This window comes from Phytophthora infestans, genomic scaffold (genome assembly GCF_000142945.1).
Source record: "Phytophthora infestans T30-4 supercont1.20 genomic scaffold, whole genome shotgun sequence".
NCBI lineage: Eukaryota > Oomycota > Peronosporomycetes > Peronosporales > Peronosporaceae > Phytophthora > Phytophthora infestans.
The window spans coordinates 985221-996013 of record NW_003303739.1 but is presented as its reverse complement, the minus strand read 5'-3'; the positions used below and the strand labels follow the sequence as shown (position 1 = coordinate 996013).

Here is a 10793-nt window from a genome sequence, read left to right as displayed (position 1 = left end):
AGGTAGCTAACAGTTTGTATTAAATCCAAACTTAACCTACCTATAAATATACTCAGTTTACAATCTACCTTATTTAGGGATACTTCGCTCTCTTTAATTAAAGAGGGGACCTGTGAACTGCCGTTCACTGAGAGTTTGTATACTCTCGGAAGATAACTTCCTCTAGTGCAAGGTGCTGTGTGACCCCGTCACATGTATGTTCACATCTGTTTTAGCTTTTATTGTTACTTGAAGTTTTGATATTGTGAATCAGTCTTCCTTATTGTAGATGAAGTGCAAGAGCGCGTGTTTGACGCGCTCTGGCTTAATCGGGTCTCCAGACTGGCCTAATATGGCACATATGTCTTGTCTAGTGGTACTCAGTCTGGCAAAATAGCATGTGTCTTTTTTCACTTTGTGTCGAATAAGAATTCACTTACTTGTAACCCCAATCAGAGTTTGTCTTAGCACAAATTTGTTTTTGATGTGGCCTACACAACTCATTTTGTCCTATTGGGGGTTATTTTTAAAACAGCATTGTTACTTTGTGCGGGGTGAGAGAGAAGTAGCCAGGAACAATGTCCACCTTCTTCGAACAAAAGGTCAAGGCTCCAGTCGTCAAGCTGCTCAAGTCTGGCGGTAAGTCTTGCTGCTTGCTCTTGCATCACAATACGATGCTAAGCGCCGTGCTGTCTACAGCCTCGCCCAGCAGTATCGCGATGGCCATGGCCTTTGGCGTTTCAGGAGGAATCTTCCCCATTCCAGGCGTCACGACCGTGCCCGTTATGGTCGCTATTTTCCTCTTCCGCCTGAACCCTGTGGCTGCTATGCTCACTAACTATCTCGTGACACCCCTCAATATCGCAGCCGTCCCGGTCTTCATGTGCGTCGAATACTTGCCCTCTTAGATATAAGATACGTCAAGTACTGATCCCCCTTTTTTGGATGTTGCAGCTACTACGGCAATGCGGTCTTCGGAGGAGGCGAAGGAGAAGGAGACTTTGCCATTGGTAGCTTCATGGATGACATTAAGAAAGACACCATCGCCACGCTGCTGCAGTTCCGCTTCACACTACTGCATGCCATCTACATGTGGCTGCTCGTCATGCCTGTCCTCACACTTGTCATCTACGGCGTGCTGACGCCTGTGCTACGTCGTGTCATGCCCAAGAGCAAGGACGAGCGCAAACATGCCTAGAATGCCCCAGTTTTGCATGTGAAGATTCTCTAGTGTCATCTCGGAAGAACTTTCAATCATGCGATAGCACAACAGTTTTTTCTGTTGATTCCTATTGAGAACAAGTTTTTTTTTACTTTTTCATGTATCCTTTGCCTTATCGTCTGTTGTTACTGAACAAACTATTTTTTTTTTTTTTTGCATTGAATTATTGGCTTTTGAAAAGTGAGACAGCACTTTAATACTTTGAAGTACTGATTTTGAGGAGATATACTCCTGCACTATTTTTTGACATTGAAGAGCATTCCAGCAAGCTGTGAAACGCTCTCCTATACACCTTCGCTGCCCACGGAATGCTGACAGAGCCTCTGTTTTTTTACGTGCTCACAAATGCTACTGGACTGTGACTCGATTGCGGACGTGCGCGTCTAACGCTAATACAGTATAGGACTACCAATTTATTTAGTATTTGACAATACTTAGCTATTGTTCGTGAGAATATGGGAGCTGGAGCTCGCCCCCTAGGTCACGTGCTTAAGCACTATCGGACGCAGGCTCCAGCCGGCAACCACTGCGCAGTGCGTCGGCGAGGCTGAAACATCCGTTGACAATTGTTAGCGACAAGAGGAATGTGAGCTCGAAGTTAATCACCGTACCAGAAGAAAGGATTGAACCGCTTGATTTTCACGCCCTCGGTCGGAGCTAAGCGTACGCCCCGAGCTGGTAACCACTTTTCGGTCATCACGTCCACTGGCGCCCCCAACTTGTTGGCGATCTTCTTGGTGAGACCCGCAAGGACCCGACATGCAGGCGAGTTTGACAGGATCTGCGCGGGGAGAGCGGCGCCGGTGCTCTCTAAACACCCATTTGAACATTGGAAGGTCATAACTATTGGTGGAACACCCCGCTCACTTAGTCCGACATTGGCCCAGTCAGAACCGTGGCGTGTGAGCGTTCTCAGGCACAATTTCCAGGTTTGGTTCTCTGTGTCTACGGGTGTATTCAACAATGAAAGAAAAAAATAACATAATACTCTTGATCTTGACAACTCGATACCCTACCGTAGTTCGATAGCCGATGAAAGCGAATTCGCTGCGCAGAGAGGATGACACGTTGGTCTTCCTGGCCTCTTCGAGTTCGATTCAGCACCGGTTTGGTCCATTTTCCTTCCATTTCCACCGTAAACTCCATCGCGCGCACACCGCTACGCTTCATTGTCCACACATACTCGAACGTATTGTCTCCATGAAGTTTGATCTGGGTCTTACTTCCATCAGCAGTATCCGTGGCTACAGCTGAAGTGGGCGATGACGGCGGTTGAGACTTGACGTTGGCCAACTCGTGTGTGCCCACCTCATCTTGATGCGGTGGATGTGCTGAAGTAGTTTGTGGCGATGCGGACTCGTAAAAGCCAGGTAAAAACGCATAAAATGGAGCACCTGATGCTGCAGAGTCCCCAGGCATCTTCCAGCTGATGCGCTCGTCGGCAGCGCGAAGCAAGACCTCCATTGCAAACTCCACCTGCGACTTCAGGTGATCCACATCTTGCTTTGTTAGCATTTTTCAGCTTCGCAGTGGTGTTTAAAACTTTGTTTGTGGTGTTGAGGTGGTCAAGTTACTTTGAGCACAGCAGAAATAGACGACTTGTGCGAAACGGGGCTCAGTATTAATGGCATGGAGGACGACTGCGATGGCACCGATGACGGCTACGCGAACGCATATCTTAACGATGACGACGTCGACGAGAGGGAAGACGCCGAACTGGCCGAAATGTTAGCCAAAGTGCACTCTATTCAGCAAGTCGAAGGACGTTCAGAGACGCCAGAATCTGCAATTGCCACAGAGGCCAAAACTAGCCAAGCGAAGGCCACGATAACGTCTGCAATTCTCTCACCAAGAGTAACAACACTTACCGGCCAAAGGAGCTCGCAGCTACTCGCTGAATCTTCGTCAACTTTAAGGCTAAATTCTACTGCAGGTGTTTACAAAAGTCAGGATGGTATTACGACTATCGCCCGCAGTGTTTTAAGCGCCAGAACTTCTGGAACTAGTGCCTTGACAGGGGTTAAGAAATCTGCTATTTACGAGGAAAAACTGCTCAAGGCTGCAACAGCCAGCAAGACAATTGAGAGACTGAGGCTCAAGGTGGTTGCCACTTCACCTAGTACGTATCTTGTCGTGCTCTGCTCGTCCCACCGAAGGCGACTAACAAAACTCTGTGTAACCTTTGAATGCTATAACTTTCAGGAACTATCCGAGTACGTAACGATTTCTTGCGGAGAAGGTGCACCCAGGTGCTCTCTCACCTATACATGTTGATTTCATTGTAGAAACGAACAGAAATCTTGTCAGAACCACCCAAGAAGTCCACACCTCGGAGATTTGCCACCGACGATGAAGAGCAGCACTGTCGCTTCCAAATACGAAAAAAAACTCAACGTTCCACAGACTCTTCGAGGGAAAACTTCGACGATGGTGGAGACTCGGGGCGAAGTTTTATTTCTCGGATGGAAGCTGCTGAAAGGAACCGTAAAAAAGTAAGCGGTTTGGATAGGTCACATTTTTTGCGTAGTACCATACGTATTACTTGTTTACAAATATGTGTCGCCCGCGTAGAAACTGGATTTGAGTCGTGGCGAGAACGATTATGACGCACGTTTGGTAAGTGAGCTGCTCCATCTTCAAAAAGATCCGTAAATTAAAAAAAAATTCTTCTTCTTCTCGCTATACAGGATAAGAAGGCTTGTCCAAAGTGTGGTCTTCCGCAATCGTACTCCGAGTTTAAAGACAAGAAGAAAAGGTGTCAGCAGTGTGGAGTCGAGTTTCGCTTTTTAAATGCATGGGGGGACATTGAGCACAATTTCACCTCTCGAATGGCTGAATCGTCACGTGTTCAAGCCGAAAGTAAAAAACAAGTCCACGCTCAGATGGCCGACCAAGAGAGCACTCGACTGAAGATGAACAAGTCGGCAAAGCAACTGCAGTACGAGAAGCAATTTGCGATGAAGAGCAACAAGCAGACCTTTCTCGAGCGAAATTACACGCTAAATAGCGACTCTAAAACGAAAAGAGCGCAGCTAGAGTTAGAAGCAAAGCGCAAGTCTGCACGATCAACAAAATGAGAATACATTTTCATTGTACTCATCTGCCCCGAGACGCAATTCTCTGCGTAGTTAGCGATAGGCCGACAAGATAAAAAAATCAATTTGCATCGGATCTTTTGCTACGCCCTATATCAGTTGACATTGCAGTTAGCTTCTCAAGTGCAATTGAATATTGGAATCGGCGGGGATCACGCAATCGGCCATTTCAATTTAATATTGCAATACTTCACTTCAATGTCACTAGTAGGTTGGATTAACCACAGCCATCGCCGTTTTTGATGTCATACCGCTTCTTTAGCACGGCCAAATTAACCAGCTATAGTGTTGGTAGAGCAGCAGCGGCATAGCATTTCGCGGCATCTACTCTCTCACTCGAAATACGAAAACCAGGTTTAACACCATTCATACTAGGTTCTCGCCGAAGGACTTCTTCGCTCCTAGTAGGAATCATGTCCGTGAAGATGAAAAGAGCTTTCTGGGATTCAAAATTTGTAACGAGAGATAGCAACAATTTCTATATATCCGTATTGCACATTTCACTCCAATTGGGCATTGCAATATCTTTCGTGCTTGCAATCTTTCTTTTTTCATTCCAATAAATTTCCGGTAGATAGACCACTTTATTTATTTCCTTGCCTGGCGATAGCTCAGACAATTGAAAACGTGGTGAGATTGAACAGGATAAAAATACCGAAGTGTAGATCTGTGACCTTTGTCTTTGTGTAAATTGTAAACCACATAGAATAACGGCTGTCAGGTAGACTCGTTGTTTTATTTGGCGTTAGCAAGTACGTGTTTCGTTTGCTTTTACGTGGCATTGCCGGCAAGTCTGTAAATGTAGTTGTTAATGGTGTAGAGGTGTTGGAACGAAGCTTGGGACTGAACGGAGTGACTTCTGCACTTGGTGCGGAGACCGGAGTGAAGGCACTTGAGCGGAAGAAGGAAGATTCGAAAGTGATTGATTTATCGGGGCTTACACTGTCCTCACTACCTAGGTCGTCCAATCATTCTACTCGTCCAATCATGGGTGGCATAAACAACGTACCATAATCACAGCGGGATCGTATTGGACCGGTTCAGGTTGACCGGTTAATGGGTACAACTGGTACACAGTACCAAGACCAGCAACCCTCAATACGCCCCCTCAATGCGAACACGCGTGGATACCGAGAGCAGCTGCTAGGTCCATGTGACGAGGCCCTGGGAGCGCCTTCGTCATGATGTCAGCCAGCATCACAGAAGTCTCGCAATACTCGAGCTTGACTTCACCACGCTTGACTTCATCGCGGATGTGGTGGTACTTGATGTCGATGTGCTTGGCGCGGCCGTGGTTCACAGGATTCTTTGTCATCTTGATGCACGACTGGTTGTCTTCTTGGATCTTGAGGTCGGGTCCAGTCTCATTGGCAGCTGCTAATATCTCGCACAGTAGGCGATGAATCCACTTGCCTTCTTGAATTGCCAGACTTAGCGCGATGTACTCCGCTTCGCTCGTAGACAGCAAAACACTTGACTGCTTCTTGCTGCCCCAGCTCACTGGCGCACCCATCAGCATGAACGTGTAGCCGGAAGTCGACTTGCGGTCCGCGAGGTCACCAGCCCAGTCTGCGTCAGAGTATCCGCGAAAGTCGATGTTGTTACCCGGTTTGTAGCAGATTCCATGCGTCTTGGTGCCTTGCAGGTAGCGAAAGATGCGCTTGACCGCAACCCAGTGTTCTTCTTGGGGATTCTCCATGAAGCGCGACACATAGCCCACCGCGTACGCAATATCTGGACGCGTCGCGGTCATCAGGTGCATTAGTGCACCAACAGCTTCGCGAAACGGAGCTTGTACCTTGGTCGCCGCGTCGCTTGGAACCAGTCGAGTGCTTATATCCACCGGACTTACCACAGCCTTGCACTCGTCCATACCAAAGCGCTTCAGGATGTCATCCACATAACGCCGTTGGCTCATCGTCACGCTGCCGTCCGGACCGTCTACCAATTCGATCCCAAGGACGAACACACACTTGCCGCTGTCAGTCATTTCGAAGCGTGTCTTGAGGTCGTCCTTCGTGCGTGAGATCAGCTCGGGTGAGCTTCCGGTGACCAAGACATCGTCGACGTAGACCAGTATGAGTACACAGTGGCCATCAATAACTTTGATGTAGAGGCACGGGTCAAAGGCCGAAACTTGAAAGCCAATAGAGCATACGAACTCGTCGAAAGTCTCGTTCCACACGCGCGAAGCTTGTTTTAGACCGTAAATGGCCTTCACCAATTCCAGGCAGTCGAAGTCACCGTCGAGCTCGACACCTTCGGGAACCACGCAAACCACGATCTCCCTCATCACGCCGTACAGGAATGCCGTCACCACGTCTAGCTGGTCTAGCGGCCAGCCAAAGTACTTGGCCAAAGCGATCACCATGCGCAACGTCACGTACTTGACAACCGGCGAGAACGTCTCAGTGTAGTCGATGCCGTACTTTTGCTTGAAGCCCTTGGCCACGAGGCGTGCCTTGTACTTCTCGATCGATCCGTCCGTTTTGCGCTTGATCTTGAACACCCACTTGGTACCAATAGCGCGTTGTCCGTTCGGCAACTTAGCAGCACGGAACACTCCTCGAAGTCGCATCGACTTGAGCTCAGCACGAATTGCTTTGCGCCAGTGCACTTGGTCGGGGCCGTTCACCGCCTCTTGGAAAGTCGCTGGCTCCGATAAGTCCACCGCAGCTTCGACTGCGTTGGCACTTGCACGCCAAAACACGGGGGAAGTCGATTCTTCATCTTGATCTCCAGCCTTTTCTTTTTCGTTTACGTCTGCTCGACGTGAAGACGAATTGGTCGGCGCACTTGCTTCTTCCAGTCCGGTTCGATGACGCGTAGTTCGCGGTCTTGTGGTAGATTCATCTTCGTCACTCGGGCGGCTCTTGCGCTTTCCCGCCTGCCTGTGCTCCGTCTGACGCGAACCGTCATTGTCGATGTCGAGAGATTCGAAGTCCAGGTCGTCGACGTCTTCATCGGAAATTGGCTCTGAAAGTCCAAAGGTCGATTCATCGAAGTTGACATCGCGACTGATAACCACCTGCCCCGCCTCGATGTCATAAAGTCGATACGCCTTGGATACTTCTTCGTAGCCCAGGAACAATCCGGCGCGAGCCTTTGGATCCCACTTGAGCCGTTTCTCCTTCGGAGTTAAGATGAAAGCTCGACAGCCGAAGACGCGCATGTGTTTCACACTCGGCGCGGACTTGTACACAATCTCGAACGGAGTCTTGCACTCGATCTTTGGTGACGGCAGGCGGTTCTTCACGTAGATGGCCGTCATCGCCGCTTCACCCCAGAAACACTTGTCCAGCTTGGCATGGTGCAGCATGCTGCGGCCGATCGTGACGATGGTGCGGATGGCCCGCTCTGCCGTGCCGTTAGTCTGGTGCGCGTACGGAACCGTGGTTTGTTGCTCGATGCCCTCGTCTTCGTAGAAATCTTTAAGCGAGTTAGTCGCAAACTCCCGAGCTCCGTCGTGTCGCACGAACTTGACCTTCTTGCCAAACTGCTTCTGCACCTTCGTGATGTACGTCTTGATGCAGTCTTCGCTTTCTGATTTGGCACGCAGGCAGAAGCCCTTCATGCATCCGCTGGCTTCGTTCACGATCAGTAGCAAATAGTTGCTGGCACCAAGGGAGGACTTCTCCATGGGTCCGCAAATGTCGAAGTGAAGCAACTCGAAAGTGTCGTAGCGACGCTTGTCACGGTTGCTAGGGAATGGTTTTTGGACCATCTTGCCTTGCTGGCAGCCGCGACACAGACTTGGTCCGCTAGGCTTGGAAGGTGCTTTCGCGTCTTTGATCATCTTGTTGTCGACCATCTTGCGAAGCACCTCGACTGGAGCGTGACCCATACGCGCATGCAGGTCGACCGTCCTTCCAGTTGTCGCCGCATTTGCTGATCGAAGAGGCGTGCGAAGCCAGTAGAGTCCATCTACGAGATCTGCCGATGCCACCACTTGATTCGAGTCCTTGCGTGAGATGTGCATCTCGGTGCCATCGAACACCACTTGGAACTTTCCGTTCTTGTTGATCTGCGGTACTGAAAGCAGATTCTTGCTCATGTTAGGCACATAGAGCGCGTTCTTGATCTCGATCTCGCGCTCGGTGCCGTTGGGCAGGACCACTCTTTCCACGATGGTCCCCACACCCTTGATAGCCGCCTTGTTCCCGTCGGCCACCGAAAGTTCGCCTTCATTGCGCTCGATGAGATTGGCGAACTTGGACTTGTCGTTACAGATGTGGTGTGTGGCACCACTGTCGACCGCCCACATTCCAGACACATTCTTGTTCGTCGATACTCCACATTCCAGGGAAACCGCGAACGCTACTCGATCGTAGTCGTAGTCGTCGTCGCCGTCATTTCGCCACTGGATGTTGTTAGCTCCGCGTCCACGGCCGTTGCCGCCGCGTCGAGCACCTCGACCCTCATCCTTCTGCTTGGTCCAGCACTTGTCAATCATGTGCCCCAAATATCCCGCAGTACGTGCATTGGCGAGACTCTCGGTCGGTGTTGAACGCCTTGGCCGCGTTTTCAGTCTTCACCGTCGCCGTCTCTTCACCTTGTCGCTTGATGTGCTCGTTTGTGAGCACTTTCACAACGTCTTGCGACCGCAGCTCTGCGTTGCTCATCTCCAGATTGAGCACGACGTTCTCGTAGCTCTTGGGGAGACTTCGCAGTAAGCAGATCGCCACGTCCTCGTCCTCCATCTTGGCGCCGATGCTGCTGAGCTTGGCGCTGATGTTGAGGACCTCGTTGCAATGATGCAAGACATTGCCGCCTTCCGACATCTCCATGCTGAAGAGTTGGCGCTTCAGGTAGATGCGACCAGCCTTCTGCGACCCACCATACAGCGTCTTCAAGCGCGTCCACGCGCCCCACGCTTCCTCGCAGTCATCAACCACGTGATGGTAGTCCGCGTTCATGTGGAGCAACATCAGTCCGAACGCAATGTTGCTCGCCTTGACGTAGTCATCCTTGGTCCGGATGTCCGTGAAGCTCGGCGTCGTTTCCCGGTTCACTACGTGCCATACCGACTTGGTTAGAAACACGCCACGCATGTAGCGGTTCCACGTCGCGTAGTTGTCACCGTTGAACTTGTCGATGGTGACCTTGGTCGAGGCGTCATGGGCAGAGGACATGGTGCTTGGGCTCATAACCTGTTAATGGTGTAGAGGTGTTGGAACGAAGCTTGGGACTGAACGGAGTGACTTCTGCACTTGGTGCGGAGACCGGAGTGAAGGCACTTGAGCGGAAGAAGGAAGATTCGAAAGTGATTGATTTATCGAGGCTTACACTGTCCTCACTACCTAGGTCATCCAATCATTCTACTCGTCCAATCATTGGTGGCATAAACAACGTACCATAATCACAGCGGGATCGTATTGGACCGGTTCAGGTTGACCGGTTAATGGGTACAACTGGTACACAGTACCAAGACCAGCAACCCTCAATAGTAGTTGCTGCTAAACGAGTGCACTATGTCAGGCAGACGCTGGGTCTGCAAATCTTATCTAGAGGACGGCACATTAATTTCATGATATGAGGTGATTATTCTCGACAAGATGGCGAGTCAAGAATGGTTTTCTTGACTGTTAGAATTTTTTTTAAAAGTGACTCGTCGGAATGATGTAGCAGCTAGTAATTTTGTGCTATTTTTCTCAGCTAAATTATGACACGGTATCCAAATTTATCCATATTTATTGAATTGATATATGGGATAAGACAAGATATATCGTAAAGCATGGGAAATGATGTTACGTAAATCGTTACTACATGTACTATGTCAATACTTAGCTTCTAAGCTCAAACGAAAGCTTAACCCTTTAGGCCCGGTGTTCTGTATTATACAGAATATGTAATATGACAGTGGGAAGTATGCTGCAAGCTTATATACGCAATTGGCGACAGCGATTCTGCGCATATGGGAGTTTGTAATTGTGGGGATGGGGCATCTTATCATTTTGGATCAGAGACCTGGAGATAGACGGATATTATTCCTCTGCAATAGAAAAGGCAATATAGAATGCCCAGAGGTTTCAAAATTCTAACTTCGTCCCGTCATCTTCTCGCCCACGCATTTCGTCCATAGGTTTCAAAATTCTAACTTCATCCCATCTTCTCGCCCACCATTTCGTGAAATCGTCCAGAAATGACGGAGTGGATTGACCCAAAGGAGTTCAAGCGTTTATGGGCCTCTCTGATCAAGGCTGGATGGAGGGCAAGACCGTCGACCGGCCTGGACTCGGAGCACACCTATGTAAAACCAGGCGTGAAAGGTCGGCTTCGTAAGGACAAGGCAGGAGTGGAGTACTTTGTTGGTGCGTGTTGCCCGCCATAAACATGACTGGCTTTTTTCTAACGCTGAATGGCCTCCAATGGGAAAGCAGGCCGCGTATGCAGCGGCAAAAAAACGAATGCACTCGCGAACCCTCTTGTCTGGTGTAGTGGAAGATGACACGGTGGCGGCGGGTACAGATCAAGGTGGCGACGTGGAGAAACCTGTT

The 10793-nt window shown here is 49.6% G+C and overlaps 3 protein-coding genes across 3 annotated transcripts; 2 read left to right on the top strand and 1 right to left on the bottom strand.

The window, feature by feature from the left end:
• Positions 1-534: 534 nt before the first annotated feature.
• PITG_10747 (uncharacterized protein) lies at positions 535-1255 on the top strand (the record flags this gene model as incomplete). Its single annotated transcript, XM_002901534.1, has 3 exons — positions 535-618; positions 679-862; positions 934-1255. 3 exons carry the CDS (start codon positions 558-560, stop codon positions 1175-1177), a joined length of 489 nt encoding a protein of 162 aa, XP_002901580.1.
• Positions 1256-1677: 422 nt separating this feature from the next.
• On the bottom strand, positions 1678-2665 carry PITG_10746 (uncharacterized protein; the record flags this gene model as incomplete). Its single annotated transcript, XM_002901533.1, has 3 exons — positions 1678-1748; positions 1808-2011; positions 2218-2665. The coding sequence occupies 3 exons, from the start codon at positions 2663-2665 to the stop codon at positions 1678-1680; spliced, it is 723 nt and encodes a 240-aa protein (XP_002901579.1).
• Positions 2666-3663: 998 nt separating this feature from the next.
• Positions 3664-4278, top strand: PITG_10745 (uncharacterized protein; the record flags this gene model as incomplete). Its single annotated transcript, XM_002901532.1, has 3 exons — positions 3664-3693; positions 3773-3817; positions 3889-4278. 3 exons carry the CDS (start codon positions 3664-3666, stop codon positions 4276-4278), a joined length of 465 nt encoding a protein of 154 aa, XP_002901578.1.
• Positions 4279-10793: the final 6515 nt, after the last annotated feature.